Here is a 21,306-nt window from a genome sequence, read left to right as displayed (position 1 = left end):
ATAATGAGGTTGCGCATAGTAGGGATAACCCTCAGTCATCGGGTGGTTATTCTGGAGCAGTTTTTGCCAGACAGGTTCCGGATGAAAGAGTTTGCCCTGATTTAAACTTATCACCACGGGCGAATGAGGAGCGAGGAAATAATTTCTCTCCTGCTTTACATAATCTACAAGACGAGTGGTAAACTTTAATTTTTTTTAGTGTTACGATGTATATTTTTGTTGTATTGAATTTGTATTAACACTCATATATTCCACAGGGGGTATCGGCCAAATATGACTTTTATAAGTTATGAACCCACGCCCAGTTGGAATATACGTAGTTCTGGTGTGTTGGATCATGGTGGTCCATCCGGGAGTCATCACCAATAGAATAATGTCCATAAAGGAATGTCAACACGTTACGACTTGTAAGTGAAGTGATACAGCTATATGAAAAGTATTTATTAATTTCAGTAGCTTATTATTTTATTGTTTGTGCAGTGAAAACGAGCAAGTTGAACCACCTGTCCTCACTCAATTGCCTGAAGACGACATATTAAATAAGGATCTGGCAGATGCATAGAGTGAGGAAGAGAACAGTGATTATGACAACAATGCCGATGATTCCGGATATGACACACCCTTCTCTCGTGAGGATGGTGACGAGGAGGAAGAGAATGAAGGACCCGATTTGACGAGGGAGTATGCTCCATACCCCGTTAGACCAAGAGTGTACGAGTCCCAAGTACCGTTTCATTCAAGGAAGATTCCCTACCTTGATAACTTGCCAAGTATGCCGGATGTGGATGCTCTCATAAGGTATTTTGATGAAATTCGGACAACAATGTGGGATGGTTCTAGACCAACGGTGCTGGCAAATGGCATGCTTTTTCCTGATAAAGTGCGCCTAAGCAGGGCGGCAAAAATATACAGCGTAAAAGAGTGTCGTGAGATGACAGTATGGGAGTCAAGTCCGGATGTATACAAGGTTGTTTGTCGCAAATGATTAACGGGTTGTCATTGGATGCTGCGTGCGAGCAAGAAGAACACAGGTCTGTGGAAAGTAGGTAAATATATTCCCACCCACAGATGTGAAATGGACACATTCAATGGGAATCACTGCAACTTGGATATTGACTTGATTTCTCTTGTCCTTATTCCACACCTTGAAGCGTTCATAAGATATAAAATCAAAGAGTGCATTACATCAGTCCACCAGGAATATGGTCATACCATTACTAAAAGAAAGGCATTTCTCGGGCGCAAACATGCGTTTGAAATTATTTATGGTAACTGGGATAAGTCATTTGCAGCTCTACCAAAGTACATGGTCGCACTGCAACACTTTAACCCCGGGACGGTTGTTGAATGGAAGCTTGAGAGTAGTCCGGGAAAATCAGAATATATATTCAATTACGTGTTCTGGGCATTTAAACCAGCAATTGATGGTTTTTCGCATTGTCGGCCGGTAATATCCATAGACGGCACTCATGTATATGGAAAGTATGATATCAAGCTATTGATAACCATTGCAGTAGATGCTAATGGATAAATATTTCCTCTAGCTTTTGCTATTTGTGCCAATGAAAGCCAAGAGACGTGGACGATATTTTTGAACCATTTGAAAGAGCATGTTGTCAAATAGCGTTCCGGCATTTGTCTAATATCTGATCGGCATGGTGGTATCTTAAGTTCTGTAGAGAACTTGCCTGCATGGCAAGAACCTTATGCCTACCACTCTTACTGTGTGAGGCACTTTAAGGCCAATTTTCAGAAGGCACATCCCAACAAGGATCTGCATGATTTGATGTGGATGGCAGCAACAGACCACCAAATAATTAAATAATTAATTTTTATCATATTTAATTGGACAGAGTATATACCTATGGGTTCCAGGCTCGATATTTAAGGCCCATTAGCACCAAACTATCCTGAATTCTTATGTGTGTCAATTTAAATATTTTCATAATTTTGTATGTTTGTTTTGTAAATTAAATAATTAATTTTTATCATATTTAATTGGACAGAGTTTGTGTTTGATCTATCAGTATAAAAGATACTTAAACTACATGGATTCTACGCTAAAAGGCTCTACATTTTACTACGCTAAAAGGGCACTAGTCTTTAAGCAAATAAATAATCTAAACTAGATAAAAACAACAAATACATTTTAATCACAAAACAAACACAAAACACTAATATCTTAATCCGGATAAAAATAACCTACTAGTTTAATCGCAAAAAAAATACAAAACAACATGGAAACACATTCAAAACAACTAATATGCATTATTATACGAGTTTCGACATAAACTAAATCGGAATACCTCGATTTATATTTTTCGGAAAGTCGATGAATTGAAAATTTGAGCCGGAAACGAGGAAACCACAACAATAGAAGGTTTGACTAGGATGTGGGACCTACAATCTTATCTTTTTGTGTGACGGGTAGGGTCCACTACAATTTTTTTAGAAGGAAATTTGGGAGGGGAGGGGGGTCGGTTAAAAATTGGGGGGGGGGATCGGTTAAAAATGGGGGCTATGGTTCGAGTGTGGGGAAGGAGGGGGACCGTTTATTTATGTATGTATAGCGCGGTATATAACTGCACTATACATATATAGCGCGATTATATACCGCCCTATGCATAGCTGTCTTATCAGCCCTGTATAGCGCGGTTTAAAAGAGCGTTATATATAAAGAGCGCTATACTTTAACGGCCAAAACTCTGTTAAAGTATAGCGCTATTTAAAAGAGCGCTATATATAAAAATATTACTCTTTTTTTTAAACACACATTTTCGTTATACTAAATAACCATATTCGTTATACTAAATAACCATAAATGGGTTCTGGACTCTTCTCCAGCTAGCTAAGACCTCGGAGATTGAGCCTTGAAAGAGAGGAGGGAAAGAAAGGAAAGGAAAGGAAAGGAAAGGTAGAGGAAGAAGAAAAGTTAATAAAAGCAATGGAAAGAAAAGAAAGAAAGCAACTAATCATAGCAGAAACCCTACACGCGTCTCTATTCAACCAACAATTCGCGCTGCATATTTTACATTTATTATTATGTCTCTGTTACTACGTTAGCTAAAATTCAACTAGTAGTATTTTTTTACGTATATACATTTGCGGTAAATACATCTACCCATTTTTTATCCTTTATTCTGCCTTCTAAAAACATGCTCTCTTGTTCTATTCTCCCTACTACTCTACTACTGATCAAAAGACTATTCTACATTCAGCTTTATTCGTACAAAAAAGAAGTTCCCAGTGACAGAGACAGTAAGCAAAGGCATCGGGAAACTGGAAAACCTTACATATTTGCTTGGTTGAATTCTACACTTGACAGTAGTAAATTAACGCAAAGACAATGCTAAATGAAAGGTTGGTTAACTTGTAAGCAAAATGGAGGTTTCAATGATACACTAAGTAGCATGTATTTACGGAGGGTCCGGTAATGATCGCACCCCTATAATATAAGCAGCCTATATTGATACAAGTATCGGTGGCTAATTTCACGGCTCGAACCCATACAAATCATATAAAGACAACTTGAATATTGCTCTAAGGCTCTCCTTCAAAGTCAGTAGAGATCGGTTGCAAACAATTTTTGATACAACACTTATCTTTGATCAAAGTCCAAAGCAGAGAGAAAATTTATTCTACATGCAAGAGAATTAATTCGAAGATGCTTTCTATCAATAGAGTAAAAAGTGATATATTAAGGAAACTATTTCTGAAAATCTCCACAGAAATATACAGTACATATACAGACATATACCTTGTTCGAACTAAAGTTATTAATGCAATAGTCTAGATCCCTGTATGTTCTCTTACCATCTAGGTTGTTGAAGGATTTACAAACTTACGATTTTGTTTAAAAGCCCAAATTGCTAGAGCATACTTTTATGGATTAGACATGTGAAAATATTTTACAATATTTTTGAAACTGAAGCGTAACTATTGTTGTTATTAGCAAGCGATAAAATTTGAACTCAGTAACTCTTGCGTGTATACTCCAATAATATATTGAAATGTACTATCAATTTATCTAAAAGGTTAAGAGTTACAAAGAATTATTTAATTATAGTATGTATGAATAGGGAGACATGCTAATTAAAGATCAATCCTTAACTAGTAAACACAGATCATTAAAATCTCATCATACATACGATAAGATTAAAGATCGAAAGATGCTAAACTACGGCAAAATGGGGGAAGAGAGAATTAAAGCGTATAGAATTTACTTTCACTTTTGTCTGGTTATATCGAAAATGGTGTTTGGACTTTGGGAGTGATAATAGAGTCTACTCTTTGAAAGCTAAATTAGGCATGCAGAGTAACTTTTGGCTGCTTTTATCTCTTTTCTTTTCTTTAATTTAATGTAATGGGAATTTTTCTTCCTTTTATACGCTTTGGTAAAAGAAGAGATCTGAAGGTATATATGACTATTCCACCACCGTATAAAGTAGGTGCTTTGAAAATATCAGTAAGATAAAGTATTGTCAGTACTTTTCTTTTTTTGACTTCGTCTTTACTTGATTAAAAAAAGAAATAAGGAATTAGGGGCATTCGAATTGAGGTAATCATAATTTAATGATATAGTGAAGACTCCAACTAGTAGTTGGCAAATGGCAAGATGCACTTTTCTGTTGAAGCTGTAATTTGTGTCATTTCTGGTGCAAACTTTACAGCGTCTGCTACGCTCTCTTGCATTCACTAGTCAACTGTTCACTTTGGTCCCTGTTTTTTCTTTTGTTTGTTTACTTACTTTTTTATGTGTTTCAATTAACCATTCTTTCCTCTCCCAATTGATATGATGTTTTTTGACTGAATATCGAATTTAAGAATAAAATAAATATTTTTAAAATTTATGATTCATAATAAATTATAGATATGTGTGTGACTATTAATTAGCTCTTTAAGGATGAAATAAAAATTTTGAAGTTAAATTGATACCATTAAATACCAAAAGGTATCACTATTTTTTAGTTTGACTAAAAATAAAAGAATGTCACATAAATTGACAGTGATGAAGTATAATTTACTTACTTGTTGCTTAAATACCATATAGGGATAGAGGTAGACTCTGAATTTGATCTAGATGATTCAACCTTTAAGTTTTATCAAAATATAATATTTATTAATTTTTTATTATTTTCATATGTTATTTTATGTCCCATTTCAAAGATACTAATTCACGTTGAACCCAGTAATGAAGCAAAAACAGATTAAGGAACAGTAATGAAGCAAAAATAATACTTAATACAGATTAATATATGTTAGAAGGGTATTGTATATTTGGTTAGGCACTAAGTTTACATCTTGTTTACCCTAAAAATTGAGTAACAATTAAACTTATATTGTGGTTTTAAGGATATGTGATTTAAACCAATACCAATTGATAAACAACGAATTAAATAGATAAATTGAACAATAAAATAAATCAAACCGGTCTGCAAACAATGCCTCGACCTCGATTCAAGATAGTCTCGAGGTTAGTTAATAAGAAGAGTAGAGGATGGAACAGACAACGATGAACAGTAAGTAAAACAGCGTGTGTGTATATTCTTATCAGTGAATAATGATTCTTCCCCTTACAAGTGAATGGGATCCCTATTTATATAATAGAGGAATCCTAAATAAGGTACAACTCTAATAACGGAAGTAGATCCCGTGATTGGCACTAATAACTGCTTTGATTTGATTTGTTTCGGGATTTCCGTCGTGATCTTCGACCGGTTACTGATATCTCGTCATTCCGTTATTACGCCTTACTCGAAGTCAGTCATGCTTGATCTCGATTGTTGCTGGCCTCGATCACAATGAACACTTCGATCTCCAAGCTTGATGTTCTATCTTCGTGCTCGAGCCCGATCTATTATGAGGTTACCCTCGAGGCAACTCCCCTGCCAACGAAATCGGGTATGCCTGATTTTGACCGTATACAGATAGTCCCCTCGTTTTTTGGAGTGTAACGAGAAGAAACGAATTCGAGACTTCGATTTAATACCTCGATCAATTATGACGTCAATATTGTGACGTAAGCGACAGAAGCGATTGAAGCATCGCTTCTGCACAGTTCCCAAGGTCATTAATTAACGACAGTTGATGGTCGGCCACCAGCGCTTTCAAACCATCAAAGTGACTATTATAAATATACCACCTTCATAATCTTCTCAAACTTTACTTTCAAACTTCTTCTAATCTTCAAAAGCTCTTCTATTATCTTCAAGTTCATCAACTTTGTCGGTTTTCGTTTGCCAATCTCTTATTAAAATACAAATTTCGCCTTCTTCTTCTTCCGTAAATCTCATAGAGCAATGGAAAAAATATCAAAGACCGTTCCTCAAGAAGAAAAGTCCTCCTCATCGCGGCCAGCCGGTGACAAAACACCGGTGGAGCCACGTATCGAAGAGTGCATCCCCGGGCCATGTGAACTTACTTCCGACTTTAAAGTCGAAATACCCTCTTCGGTTCCTGGCCGATGCGAGCCCATGTCTAGATATATATGTTCGATATCCGAAAGCGATCTCGAGCAGGTAAAAAAAAGACTGCCACTGGGAGAATAAAGAGTTGGTGATTCCTACCCCCGAGGAGGACATCACCACTCGTGTGAAAGAGTTCTTAAGTGTGTATACTTACCCTTTCACATTGGGTTCCGTCGATCCTGTCATAATCGACTTCTGCCGCCAATATCGGGTAACCCTAGGCCAGATCTACCCCTCTTTTTGGCGCATTGTCATTTTGCTCAGATTTTTCTCGAGCAAGGTCAAGGGGATGTCTTTCACCCTCGATCATCTCATTAGGCTATACAACCCCCGTCTTTATCGGGGTGGAATGATAAGGCTTCAGTGCCGGGCCACGAAGGTGCTATTCTCGAGCATAGACAAGGACAAGGATAAGGACCGAGGATGGATGGGTCGGTTTGTCCGAGTCAGGACCTCCAACTTAATCCCTATTGAGAAGATGTCATTCCCCGAATAATGGAACATGAAGCGTAAGTAGAACCTCAGCGATAATGTTTGATTACTTGTTATGTTTCCTTTACCCCTTCTCATCTATATTCTTCTTTATGGTACAGCTTCCCCCTGGTTTCCTGGTGCAGTCCCGGACCTTGCCGGTTGGGTTCGACAACTGGTTTCAACCTCTTCGTATGCTGAGCGCTTGTGGCGCGATTTGGCCAAGGATCGATGGAAGGCCAAAAATCATGGTAAGTTCCCATGTCCGTGTTCGATGCTTTCCTGTGAAATACTTATTTTTAACTTGATTTCTTCTCATATAAGTCTTGGAGATAATGTCATCATGAGGCCGCCTCCCCTCAGGGAAGAGGAGGTCCCGAAGCCGACCAAAGACAAGAAAAGGAGAAGGGCCTCGCCTCCAGATACCCCAAAGCCCAGGAAAAGAAGGGCTCGAAATTCGAAGAGTGATCCCGTCATTCTGTCTGCCGATGTAATCCAAACGCTACGAGATGAAGACAAGGAGGGAGAAGATGCTGACTACCTGATGGTGGCTCGGAAGAGGGAAGGCATCGAAGCTTCGAGAAATGCTGAGCTGGTGACGGTCGAAGAGGTTCAGCCGCAGACCGAGGTGATCTCGGAGGAAGGTTCGAGCAGAGTCCCCGAGTCATCAGGTGTTGATGATGCCTCCTACCGTGATGAGCAACCGACGAGTATCCCGAAGGGTCTAGTTCTGAGGCCCTTCAAAGAGAAGAGAATGCCCAAAATGACTCACTCGGGGCAATTAACATTGGTGATTTGCCGCCCCGGCCCCACGTTCTCTGAGGGGCAGTTTCGAGATGCCCGGTCCATGGGGACCCCCGATGTGGGGATGACCTCCGAATGGGATGATATATTTCGTGGCTGCTTCGCGGGGGTCGATGATGTTCCCGACCTGGACACATCACTCATTTTTTATGAGGCTTAGCGGCTTTTGAACCAAGTGAGTTTTAGCCCATGTTACCATGCTTGCGTTTGTTCTTATTTCTCTAAGTCTGATTTCCTTCCTTTTTGTACAGGCTATGGCGCTCCATCGGGAAATGTCCTCCAAATACTGAGCTGAGTTGGTCCGATATGAGGATGATCTCAAAAAGCTTACGGAGGAGAGAGATGCCCTCAAACTCCTCTATGATCAAAACGAAGAGGAGATCATGAGTATTCGAGCCGAGCTGACAAGAACTCATCAAGATCAGATCGAGCTCATTGAACGGGTAATGTAATTTTTGGGAGCTTGTTATGTATTAACTTGATATTGGCGACTAACCCTTTGATCCTGCAGGTTCAGCAGAAGGCCGAATTGGTTGAGCAGCTTCTTGAGGAGGCCAAGATTAAAGAGGCAGAGACTTTGGGGTAGAAGCAAAACATGGACCGTCTCGCCTCGGAGAAAGATGTGGTTCGGGCCCAACTGCCTTCGATTGAGCATCAACTCTAAAGTGTGAAGGAGGAGAACTTGGCCCGAGCCCAGAAGGTTGAAGAGCTCGAGACTCGGTTGGCCGTTGAGCTTGCAAGGGCCACATCCGAGGCAGAGGTGCTCGTGGCCTCCTATCGAGCCGACGCTGAAGCTGCTAACACTCGGTCAAAGGAAATTTCTCACACTGCTGAGGTTAGATTGTCCCGTGTTACCGAGCATGCTAGGCGCCAGTATCGAAAAGAGACTCTTGAGGAGGTACATGCTCGTGGCTTCGACCTCATGGTTGATATCGAGAGTGCAAAGGTTTTGGAGGACGAGGCCGGAGCTTTGCTTTCCGATGATGAAGACTCTGCGAGTGGATCCAAGAACGGAGAAGATGGAGATGAAGCTCCCGAAGATGCGGCTCCCGAGGCGGACTAGGAACTTAGGATTTTTTTTTTGTGTAAGACCCGATGTGGTCTTTGTATATACTTTGCATATATGAAAGATTCCTTTTCTTTCCGTTTTGTCTCCGATTTCTGATTTATGATAAATTATGTTTTGCCTTTGCCTTGTGAAAACTTTGTTGCAATTGGGTTGTTGTAGCCTCTATAATCGAGTGAGCAATAGCTCGAACTCAGAGTAGAAAAAACCCTTAGGTTTTTTAATTAAGCGAGGGCAAGTCCCCGAGCTCAACAATATATTCGGGATTTTGATTTTGGATGGCTTGATCGAAGCCGTAATTGTACTGTTTTTATAGCCGAGTTCGAGTAAGTTTCAAACTCACAATAACAGACCCCTTAAAGTTTTATATCAAATAATGATGAATCCTCGAGCTATATTCAAGTCAGTTTTATTTGAGCTCGTAATAGTGGTACCCTTAGGTCCGAATTGAGTGAGAATAAAATCTCGAACTCTAAGTGTATTGGCTCTTAGGCTCTTTAGATTGGGCGGATATGGCCTCTAAATGATGGCTATTTTTCCCCTTTTCGGCTTAAAAGACTTAGTAAAAAATTTCTTTATGCCTTAACACGTATTCTTTACCCATTGGGTTTTTTGAAGGTTCGATGTCGATTGAAACCCCTTTACTTTTTGTGCCTTAGCACGTTTGCGTTAAGATAATTTGATACCTCTTAAGATTTTTTGAGGGCTGATTTCATCGAAGCCCTTTTGATTACTTGTCGAGGGTAGCCTTTTTTAACCGGTTTTTCAAAGAATTCGAAGGCCTATTTTTATTGCAGGATTCGGACGTCTCCGAGCCGCTTTAATTTGGCCGTAGCCTTTGGGTATGCCTCTTGGGCTTATTTCCCAATAACACTTTACTCACCGAGAGTGATGTCCTTGGCCTATAGAACGAGGGGTGCCTCTTTGAGGTCTTATGAATTTGAGTTTAGATTACTCGAATATGTCGATCGTCAACGGCAGTCCCCGAGTGTACGAGGTATATTTGCACTTGGCCCTTGAGCCATTTCTCACAAAATCATAAGTATGGAGCTTATATAGTAGAAAATTTTCTTTGAGACACAAGATGTTTGATATAGAAAGAATGCTTCTTTGTATAATTTATACATGCGTACATGTGTTTCCATCGAGGCCCGACTAATCTATACGGACACGGTTCATTCGACCGTTTGGCCCATTACAAAGTTTCTCTATCGAGACTCTTTGACATGAAGTATTTTCCTCGAAAGTGTAACATTCGAGGGTGATGCCCCCCAGTATTCGAGATTAATTGTAAAGAAGCCTTGGATACTGTTGAATTGTCCTCAGGTAGCACATAATTGTTGCCTCATTAAAAACCTCGCTGGAAAAACCCAATTGGGACGAAAACCGATCCAAGGAAAAAAGAGTGCAACGCGTGCTTTAAAATTTGAGGTCTTGATATCTTCGATCGAACACCTGCAGTGAGTTAGTGTCGAATATATAAATGAAAAAAGGGGATAAAGTCATACCTTAGCAATAATACCGTTTGAGAAGCGATATGTTCCAATTATTTGTCAGTTGTTCGCCTTCCATCGTGCCGAGCTTATAAGATCCCTTTCCGACAATGTCGAGGACTTGGTAGGGTCCCTCCCAATTTGGGCCGAGCTTCCCTTCATTAGGATCTCGAGTGTTAATGGTGACTTTCCTTAGGACTAAGTCCCCGACTCTGAAGTGGCGAAGGTTGGTTCTCCTATTGTAGTATCTTTTTATTCGTTGTTTTTGTGCAGCCATTCGAACGAGTGCGGCTTCTCGTTTTTCATCCAATAATTTGAGGCTAGTATTCATAGCCTCGAGATTTGACTCTTCTGTTGTATGTCGAAACCTGGCACTGGGTTCCCCGACTTCGACTGGAATCAAGGCTTCAGAGTCATATACTAAGGAGAACAGGGTTGCCCCCATACTGGACTTTGATGTTGTTCGATATCCCCAAAGGACTTCGGGTAGAATTTCTCTCCATTTCCCTTTAGCGTCGTTCAACCTTTTCTTTAGGTTTTGAATGGTAGTCTTGTTCGTCGATTCGGCTTGTCCGTTCCCACTAGGGTGATACGGCGTTGATAATATCCTTCTTATTTTGTGGTCTTCGAGGAATTTCGTCACTTTGCTGCCGATAAATTATTTTTCATTGTCACACACTATTTCGGCGGGTATCCCAAATCGACATACGATGTGATCCCAGATGAAGTCTATAACCTCTTTCTCTCACTTTCTTGAACGCCTGTACTTCAACCTATTTAGAGAAATAGTCAGTCATAAATAAAATGAACTTAGCTTTACATGGGGCCGATGGCAGAGGGTCGACGATATCCATTCCCCATTTCATGAATGGCCATGGGGATAGGACTGAATGAAGTTGTTCTCCGGACTGATGGATCATCGGTGCAAACCTTTGACATTTATCACATTTTCGAACAAACTCTTTAGTGTCTTTTTCCATGCTATCCCAGTAGTATCCTGCTCTAATGATTTTGTGAATCAGTGATTCGGAGCCGAAGTGGTTTTCACAAGTGCCTTCATGGACCTTCCGTAGAACAAAATCGGAGTCTCCTGGTCCTAAGCATACTGCCAATGGTCCATCGAATATCCTTCTGTATAATGTTCCATCTTCAGCCAATGTGAATCGAGCAGCTTTGGTTTGTAGGCCCCTCGACTCTCTAGGGTTCGATGGAAGCTTTCCATTCTTCAAGTATTCAATATATTTATTCCTCCAATCCCAGGTTAAGCTTGTAGAGTTTATCTCGGCATGACATTCCTCGATCACGGATCTTGAGAGTTGAATGACAGTCCCCGAGCTGATCTCATCTTCCTCGACCGATGACCCCAAATTTGCAAGTGCATCCGCCTCACTATTTTGTTCTTGAGGTACATGCTGTAAAGTCCATTCCTTGAAATGGTGCAAAGTTACCTGCAGTTTGTCCAAATACCTTTGCATTCTATCGTCTCGAACTTCGAAGGTTTTGTTTACTTGGTTCACCACCAGTAAAGAGTCACACTTGGCTTCAATGACTTTTGCTCCCAAGATTTTAGCTAGCTCGAGACCTGCAATCATGGCCTCGTACTCGACCACATTGTTAGTCAACCTAGAAGTTTTGATAGGTTGCCTAATAGTGCTACCCGTGCGCGACTTCAAAATGATGTCTAGCCCGGACCCCTTCACATTCGAAGCACCATCTGTGAAGAGGGTCCATACCCCCGATGATGTACCCGATTTTAATAAGAGTTCCTTTTCAACTTCAGGTGCGAGGGTTGGCGTGAAATCGGCCACGAAGTCCGCTAAAATTTGAGACTTGATGGCCGTCCGGGGTTGATATTCGATATCGTACCCATTGAGTTCGACGACCCATTTGGCCAATCGGCCCGATAGTTCGGGCTTGTGCAAAATATTACGAAGTCGGTAAGTGGTTAATACGCATATGGGGTGACATTGAAAGTATGGTCTTAACTTTCTAGAGGCGTTTATCAGTGCAAGTGCCAATTTTTCCAAGTGTGGATATCTAGTTTCTGCTTCTCCTAAGGTTCGACTTATATAATAAACGGGAAATTGTGTACCTTGCTCTTCTCGAACTAGGACACCATTTACCGCGATTTCCGATACTGCCAAGCACAAGTAAAGTTTCTCATATGCCTTTGGAGTGTGAAGCAGTGATGGGCTTGATAAGTATCGCTTCAATTCCTCTAATGCCTGTTGGCATTCCGGGGTCCAGGCGAAATCGTTCTTCTTTTTGAGTAGAGAGAACAATCTGTGACTTCGATCCGACGACCTCAAAATGAATCGGCCTAAGGCAGCTATCCATCCAGTTAGCCTCTGCATGACTTTTACACTGTCTACGACGGTGATGTCTTAGATGGCCTTGATTTTATCGGGGTTGATTTCGGTCCCCCGATTCGATATCATGAAGCCAAGGAACTTGCCCGAACCGACCCCGAAAGCACATTTCTCGGGGTTGAGCTTCATGTTGTATTTCCTTAAAATTTCAAACGTTTCCTGCAAATGAGCCAAATAGTCCTCTGCGCGCACGGACTTAACTAGCATGTCATCAATATAAACTTCCATTGATTTATCTATTTTTTTGAATATTTTATTTACTAGGCATTGGTAAGTAGCTCTTGCATTTTTTAGCCCGAAGGGCATTGCATTATAACAATATGTTCCATACTTGGTGATAAATGAAGTCTTTTCTCGGTCCTCCAGGTTCATTTGGATTTGATTGTACCCGGAATAGGCATCGAGAAAAGTAAGGATCTCGTGGCCGGTCGTGGCATCGATCATGCAATCGATGTTAGGCAGTGGAAAAGAATCTTTGGGGCACGCTTTATTTAAATCCTTATAATATATACATAATCTAAGTTTGTTCCCTTTTTTAGGGACTACAACTACATTGGCTAAACATTCGGGATATTTCACCTCCCGAATGGACCCTATTTTGAGAAGTTTAGTTATCTCGTCCTTTATGAATGCATGCTTTACCTCGGACTGGGGTCTTCTCTTTTGCTTCACCGGTTTGAACCTAGGGTCCAGGCTTAGCCGATGCGTCGTTATCTCCGGTGGGATCCCTGTCATGTCTAAATGGTGGGACCAAGCAAAATAATCTATGTTATCAATAAGAAATTGAATAAGCTTTTTTATGAGTTCGGGGGTTAATCCCATTTCCAGGTATACCTTTCGCTCGGGCAAGTACTCGATCAATATAACCTGTTCCAGCTCTTCGACCGTTGATTTAGTGTCGTCAGAATCTTCGAGAACAATAAAAGTTTGAGGGGTCAGAAAATCCCCCGCTTCTTCTTCTATCTCCTGCTTCCCCGATTCGGTCGAGGCTGGTGGCTGTGATTGCTATTTGACTTCCTGTTTACCTTTGATGCTCGACCTTTCCGAGGTTGATAGTGTCGATATCGGTGTTACCTCATCGACCGCAAATATTTCCTTTGCATCATGCTGCTTCCCGTATACTATTTTCACACCGTCCGATGTCGGGAATTTCATCATTTGGTGGAGAGTCGAAGGGACTGCCCTCATATTGTGGATCCAAGGCTTTCCGAGCAGGGTATTGTACCTCATGTCGCCCTGGATTATGTGGAACTTGGTATCTTGAATGGTTCCAACCACGTTCACCGATAGAATAATCTCCCCTTTAGTTGTTTCACTGGCCATATTGAAGCCGTTTAAGACTTGAACTATGGGCACGATTTGATTTTGTAGGCCGAGCTGCTCCACGACCCTCGATCGGATGATATTCGCCGAGCTACCTGGATCCACTAAAACACGCTTAACTTGAACTTTATTTAATAAGATAGAAATTACTAGAGCGTCGTTGTGAGGCTGAGAAATGCCTTCTGCTTCTTCGTTGTTGAATGATAAAGTGTCTTCGGGCACATAATCTCGGGTTCATTGTTCCCTAGTAATTGATACCTTAGTGCGTTTGAATATGGGTCCCTGTGGAATGTCGACCCCACCGGCGATTATATGAATGACATGTTGGGGTTCCTCCTGTTCATTTTCCCTGTTGGAGTTCCTTTCTCTGAAATGATTCTTGGCTCGAGCGCTGGCTGAGGAACTCTCGAAGGTGGCCCTCATTAAATAGTCAGGCTACCTCCTCCCTTAATTGCCTGAAATCCTCGGTCTTGTGACCATGCGTGCCATAATACTTGCACATCAAATTTGGGTTTCTTTGGGAAGGATTAGTTTGTATGGGTCTGGGCCACCTAGTATCTCTGATCCTTTCGATTGCCGATACAATGCCCGATCCATCGATGCTAAAGTTATATTCTGATAACCGAGGTGCCTCTGTGGGATCAGCATACTTGTCAAAACCACTTTTGCTCATAAGTCCCAGAGAATTCTGTCCTCGAACACTTCTTCGATCGTTCCGGGCGGAATTGCATCCTAAACCATTGTTCCTTCGATCTGCGGTATATGGTTGATATCAGTCTCTGTTTGACCTTGGCTCCATGTCGACGTCCCTCTGGTTTTTAACTGCTGAACTGTTTGGATGTACTGAACCGGAAGGGCTCTTAATTATCGTCTTCGACCCAGATCTTCGATTGATATCGATTGTGCACATCTGCCCAAGTTACAGCTGGATACTCGATCAAATTTTATTTCAACTGACGTGATGCTATCGAACTCTGCTCGTTCAACCCTTGGGTGAAAGCTTGAACGGCCCAATCATCTGTGACTGGTGGCAACTCCATGCATTCCATTTGAAATTAGGACACGAACTCCCTCAACGTTTCATTATCCCTTTGTCTTATCTTGAAAAGGTCCGATTTTCTCGTTGCGACCTTTATGGCCCCGGCGTGTGCCTTTATGAAAGAATCTGTTAACATGGCAAATGAGTCGATGGAATTTGGTGGCAGGTTGTGATACCAAATCATTGCTCCCTTCGAAAGGGTCTCTCCGAATTTTTTCAACAGCACATATTCGATTTCATCATCTTCTAAATCGTTACCCTTGATGGCGTATGTATATGAAGTAACATGCTCGTTGGGATCGGGGGTCCCATTATATTTGGGTATGTTTGGCATACGAAACTTCTTTGGATAGGCTTCGGAGCCGCACTTGGAGGAAACGACTTTTGTACAAACTTCTTCGAATCCATCCCTTTCAAGATTGGTGGTGCCCCCGGTATCTGATCAACTCGAGAGTTGTATGTCTCCACTTTTTTATCGTTGTCTTCGATTCTCTTCTCCCCTGATTCAATTTTTTTGGTGAGCTCCTCGAGCATTTTCATTACCGCAGGATCAGTTCCCGATTCGTTACCATTCGACCTTTCCGTTACTGGCTCGGTACGACGAGTAATTTCCGGCTCGACCCTATTCGGAGCTCTATGTTGATTTTGTAACTGAGCAATAGCGGCTTGCTGAGCTTGAAGCATCTCGAATATCACTTGGAGACTGACTCCTTCGTCTTCTCTGCCCTGTATTCCTTGGCCACTAGATCGGCCTTCTTTGCGTACACTCCCATCGAGATCTGCACCCAGGTCCGCGTTTAGAGCAACGTGCGAACTGACATCGATTGGGTTGGCAACCGATGCTCCCCCGAGATTAGCCTGTGACACCTCGACTCCTGTAGCAATCACATTTTCGTTTTCACCGTGGAATCCGAGACCATTGTCACCGTGTGTGGATGCGTTTTGTGAGTTTGACATGTTTTAACCTGAAAGTAAAGATACTTGACAAGAACAAGCGTAAAATAGTGTGTTTTACCAGAATTAGTACTGAACAATCACTATTATCCTTAGCCCTAGGGTGGGCGCCAAACTGTTTACCCTAAAAATTGAGTAACAATTAAACTTATATTGTGGTTTTAAGGATATGTGATTTAAACTAGTACCAATTGATAAAAAAATAAATTAAATAGATAAATTAGACAATAAAATAAATCAAACCGGTATGCAAACAATGCCTCGACCTCGATTCGAGATAGTCTCGAGGTTAGTTAATAAGAACAGTAGAGGATGGAACAAACAACGATGAACAGTAAGTAAAACAGCGTGTGTGTATATTCTTATCAGTGAATAATGATTCTTCCCCTTACAAGTGAATGTGATCCCTCTTTATATAATAGAGGAATCCTAAATAAGGTATAACTCTAATAACGGAAGTAGATCCCATGATTGACACTAATAACCGCTTTGATTTGATCTGTTCCGGGATTTTCGTCGTGATATTCGACCGGTTACTGATGTCTCGCCATTCCGTTATTACGCCTTACTCGAAGTCAGTCATGCTTGATCTCGATTGTTGCTGGCCTCAATCTCAATGAATACTTCGATCTCCAGGCTTGATGTTCTATCTTCGAGCTCGCTCGAATCTATTATGAGGTTACCCTCGAGGCAACTCCCCTGCCAACGAAATCGGGTATGCCCGATTTCGACTGTATACATATCTGTTCATTGTTCACTGTTCACATTATCTCATTACACAAAATCATACTTCTCAGATTAGGAGCTCTTATGGGAGTGTTCTGAATCAAGGACTTAGCTTATATATCGTTTACAATATAAATCCTTTTTATACTATAGCTGTATTTATTAATTATAATAATAATAATAATAATAATTTTTTTATAATATAAATAAATTTACCCTATCATACATTAAAAACTTGAGAATAATCAATTGGTCCACTCCCTTACTAATGCTAAACTATACTTATTCCATTGGGCCTCAATTCTGTCCGGGTCCCAACCTGATTTGTAACACGCACGAACCTCACGTGTCGAGTTATTATGTTGCATGATATCCCATAATAATTTTCTTCTATATACTCCTACACCAATAAATCCATAAAAATTACGTATAATAAGGACATAGCAAAAACCAACCAGATATCCAAAATAAAAACACAATCTTTCCCCAATATTGTCACACTCCCCACTCTCCATTTTCCTCTTCTCCACACAGTCTCTTCTTTTGCTCCCTTCAACACTATCAACAAATAAGCTGCAGGCTCAGCCGCTCAGGTGAAGCCACAGAGCTAGAGTTTAATTCCTTTATTTAGTTTCTTGAATATTATGAAGTAAATGAAAACACAAAAAAACTTCTTCTTCGTAGAAGAAGATGAGTACTCAACTTCCATTTTTATTAGATGCTTTGTACTGTGAAGAAGAGGGTTTTTTCACTGAGGAAGTAAAGGTAGAAGAAGGAGAAGGAGAAGGAGAAGGAGAAGGAGAGAGTTTTTGCAGTGAAAACATAAACCCTAATCCATATGACTTGATATGGGAAGAGGGAGAGCTAAGCTCTTTATTCTCTAAAGAAACAGAGAATGTAATAAATAATGTACTTGAGAAAACCCCATCTTTAGCTTCAGTAAGAAGAGAAGCAGTTGAATGGATTCTCAAAGTCATTGGTTATTACTCTTTCTCTGCTCAAACTGCATTTCTTGCAGTTAACTACCTTGATAGGTTTCTTTCTAGCTTTGTGTTTCAAACTCATAAGCCATGGATATATCAACTTGTTGCTGTGGCTTGTCTTTCTTTAGCTGCAAAAGTTGAGGAGACTGAAGTTCCTCTTCTTCTTGACCTCCAAGTAAGGAAGATTTAAACGGATCTTATAAATAGAACTAATCCTTGTTACTGTAATCATATTGATTGATTTGGTTGATTTTTGTTTTTTTAAGGTTGAGGAATCAAGATATGTGTTTGAATCTAAAACAGTTCAGAGAATGGAGCTGTTGGTTCTCTCCACACTAGAATGGAAGATGAATCCGGTGACTCCATTTTCATTTCTTGATTACATTACTAGGAGGCTTGGATTGAACAACTGCCTTTGTTGGGAATTTCTGAGGAGATGTGAGAGGGTGCTTCTCTACACAATTACTGGTAAGTATGTTAGAAATGTGTGATCATTTTATCTACATTGACACGATATTTTTGTTACTCAAGCACGTAAAAATTCTTTTTGATAATTTGAGGTGGTTGTGGTTCCAATTTAGGATTGATCTGATATGATGCAGTTTTATGTAGAATTGTTTGATATAGAACACACTTTTGCTTACTTAATTTTCTCTACATATATATAATGCAATCATTACTGTTGTCAACTATTTCCTAACTGGTGTTTGCAAATTTCAGATTGCAGATTCATTGGTTACCTTCCTTCTGCAATGGCTTCTGCCACAATGTTGCATGTTATTGATAGGCTACAGCCCTGCATTGGAGAGAAGTACCAAGATCAACTTTTGGACATCCTTGGTATTGTCAAGGTTAGAAATTTTTAAACACATTTCCTCTTAACTCCCCACTAAATATTTTAGTTCTCGGGTTCTAGCCGTGTAAATATGCTCTTGCAGAAATGCAGTCTAACGCTGCGCGCGATGGATCCTTATGGTTCCGCCCTTCACCGGACCCGTACACAGGGGAGCTGGGTGCACTATGCTGCCCTCGTTTTATATTAGTACATTAGTTGTTATGCTGTGATGTTGCATTGTAACTAAAAAATTTAGTTAATGTAACAGGACAAGGTGGAAGATTGTTATAAGCTAATGCAAGAGGTGGCTTCAAACATTGACTTCCATTCAAACAAACGCAAGTTTGGGACTAATTTGCCAGGAAGTCCAACAGGGGTAATGGATGTGTCATTTAGCTCAGATTACTCCAATGACTCATGGTCAGTGGCTACATCAGTTTCTTCTTCTCCAGAGCCATTGTCCAAGAAGACTAGGGAGTCAAGAGAATGACCATTAATTAAATTCATGTCTTTAAATGTTTCCTTAATAGACTAGTGATCATCACTTAGTTTACATATGTATAATGTCCAATAATAGTACTTTGTCTCAACTATTTAAGTTCTTGTTATTCACATGTTAAATTGCTTACCATCTTTACATTTAAACCAAACCCTCTTTTGAGAATTATTACAGCTAGGTAATGGACCATTTATTGGTACTGTCTGTACTGTAGTGGGGCTATGGGATTTGTATCTTATAAGTAAAGATGGTTGGCATTTTATCGGGAGGAAAAGAAAACAATTTGCGGAACGAGTATTAAAAGTAATTTCATGCCCACTTCTTTATCTTTCTAATATCTTTTCATAAATTGGAACAGAGTTTGGTACTATGTCATCCGAAGGTTACATGTTCGAACTGTGAAAATAGCCTCATGCAGAAATGCAAAGTAAAATCGCGTACGAAAGACCTTGTGGTCCGACTTAATGCACCAGGCAGCATCTTATTTATTTATGTCAATAACAGGCTGTTATTATTTCAGTCTCTCTTTGTCCATGACTCTATGAAGTGGAATTTCTTACTCTATTCTGCTTTGTTTTTGAAAAACAAAGAAAGAGACGGGTGTGGAAAAATAATCAAGATTTGGGAAAAGAGTGGATTTTGTTCACATCTGGAGGGAGGAACATGTTGTCGGCCACTGGCAATTTTTCTAGGGGGTTAGATTTGCAAGTATTTGTTGTTTGACCTCGTTGGAAGAGCTTAGTCTCTTTAGTTTTTGTTTCTCAATTTCGAGGCTATGAGTAAAGTGTAAACACTAAACTATCCTTAAATAAAATAAAATAAGAAGTGTAAATAAAAGGTAGTAAAACATTACTCTTACTCCTATCTTTTCTATGGGTAGAAAGTCAAATTATGATATTTGGTCACGTTAATATAACAATTACATGAATTTAAGGCAGCTATTGCTAAATTAAATATTGCGACTTTTTCAAGGCCTTTCTCATCTCGAATAATATGACAATCAACTTCAATATACTTGGTTCACTCATGAAAAATCAAATTCTTAACTATGTGCAAGGCTGCCTGACTGTCACAATAAAGGCGAGTGGGAGATGTACAAGCAACTCCCAAACTAGATAAAATTAACCATTTCAACTCACGTATCACCATCTGTCATAGATCAATACTCTGCGTCAGCTGATGATCGGGACACAGTAAACTGCTTCTTAGTCTTCCAAGATATACACATGCTAATAGCTATTATGAATGTTCGAAAGAATTCATTAGAAGAAATTCAAGAGTTCAAAAGTAAATTATAATCATATGACTTCTTTGCTAAGAGTTTGTATAATAGAATCAATAAATGTAGTGATTTGGAGCTAGTAATGATTCTCTATGATCTAATCATTAAGCTGCGAGTCAAAAACCTTATGTTTAATTTACATAATGAAGACTTTGTTCGTGTATGCAAGATTAATAAAAATAGGGATTAAAGCTAAGTTCACTTTGCGCTTGGTGCCTGGTGGTGGTAGAAAAGACATCCACAAGAAGCCTTGCATGTGCTTTCTTTACCACTTTAATATAAAGAATCGTGACTTGGCTTTTTTTCTTTTTTAATTATTTCAAAACAAAACAGTAAACACAAAGCTTTAGCAATGTATTCCCAAATGATTAAAATAATTCCTCATGTTAGTCAATCTTTCGCATTGAAGTGCCGTGAATATCGGAACACTATTTTTTAATTATATTAGACATTTCATATTTGCTTATATTGACCAAGTCATAACATAACTATTAACAAGGAGGCGGGTGTTTTCCTTTTGTATTTGGATGGTGATGGGACAGATTATATATAGATCTACTTTTTAGGAGGAATAATTTCTTACTCGTTATTAAATTGTGTGAATTATCTCATCAACAATAATAATAACAAACTCAGTCTAATTCTACAAAATAAAATTTGGGGAGGATAACGTGTACGCAGATTCTACCCTAACTTGTAAAGGCATAGAAGTTATTTCTGATATTACTTCGGCTTAAGAAAAAAATAAAGTGAATTATCTTATCTAACAACTTAAATTGTTAGAAATGTTTGCACATTTTATTTATTTTAGGTATAATTGTTAGTATTCTTTGTGAGATCTTTGTGCATCTACCAAAAAAAGGTAGGCTTGATTTTTTATTTGAACTTAAGGTATCTGTCTACTGTACCTTGATTCGAATTATTTAAAACTTTAACTGGTTAAAAATGAAAATAATTAATAATTATTTGTTTATTTTATTTGCAATTCTCATGGC

The 21,306-nt window shown here is 39.7% G+C and overlaps 2 protein-coding genes across 3 annotated transcripts; both read left to right on the top strand.

Annotated features, from left to right (window-relative positions):
* The first annotated feature begins 1,075 nt into the window (after nt 1–1,075).
* LOC138910421 (uncharacterized) lies at nt 1,076–1,531 on the top strand. Its single transcript, XM_070201659.1, has one exon. It carries the CDS (start codon nt 1,076–1,078, stop codon nt 1,529–1,531), a length of 456 nt encoding a protein of 151 aa, XP_070057760.1.
* A 15,619-nt stretch (nt 1,532–17,150) lies between these two features.
* Nucleotides 17,151–19,202, top strand: LOC104094066 (cyclin-D3-1-like). Of its 2 annotated transcripts, none has more exons than XM_018770063.3 (4): nt 17,151–17,870; nt 17,962–18,163; nt 18,416–18,546; nt 18,634–18,785. In XM_018770063.3, the coding sequence occupies exons 1-4, from the start codon at nt 17,403–17,405 to the stop codon at nt 18,736–18,738; spliced, it is 906 nt and encodes a 301-aa protein (XP_018625579.1). In that variant the 5' UTR covers nt 17,151–17,402; the 3' UTR covers nt 18,739–18,785. The 2 variants fall into 2 exon arrangements, with proteins under 2 accessions (XP_018625579.1, XP_009598219.1); XM_009599924.4 differs by lacking the exon at nt 18,634–18,785 and adding an exon at nt 18,799–19,202 and having other exon boundaries at nt 17,156–17,870.
* The last annotated feature ends 2,104 nt before the right edge of the window (nt 19,203–21,306 follow it).

Source organism: Nicotiana tomentosiformis, chromosome 4 (assembly GCF_000390325.3).
Source record: "Nicotiana tomentosiformis chromosome 4, ASM39032v3, whole genome shotgun sequence".
Classification (NCBI taxonomy): Eukaryota; Viridiplantae; Streptophyta; class Magnoliopsida; order Solanales; family Solanaceae; genus Nicotiana; species Nicotiana tomentosiformis.
This window is presented reverse-complemented; position numbering and strand designations above follow the sequence as displayed.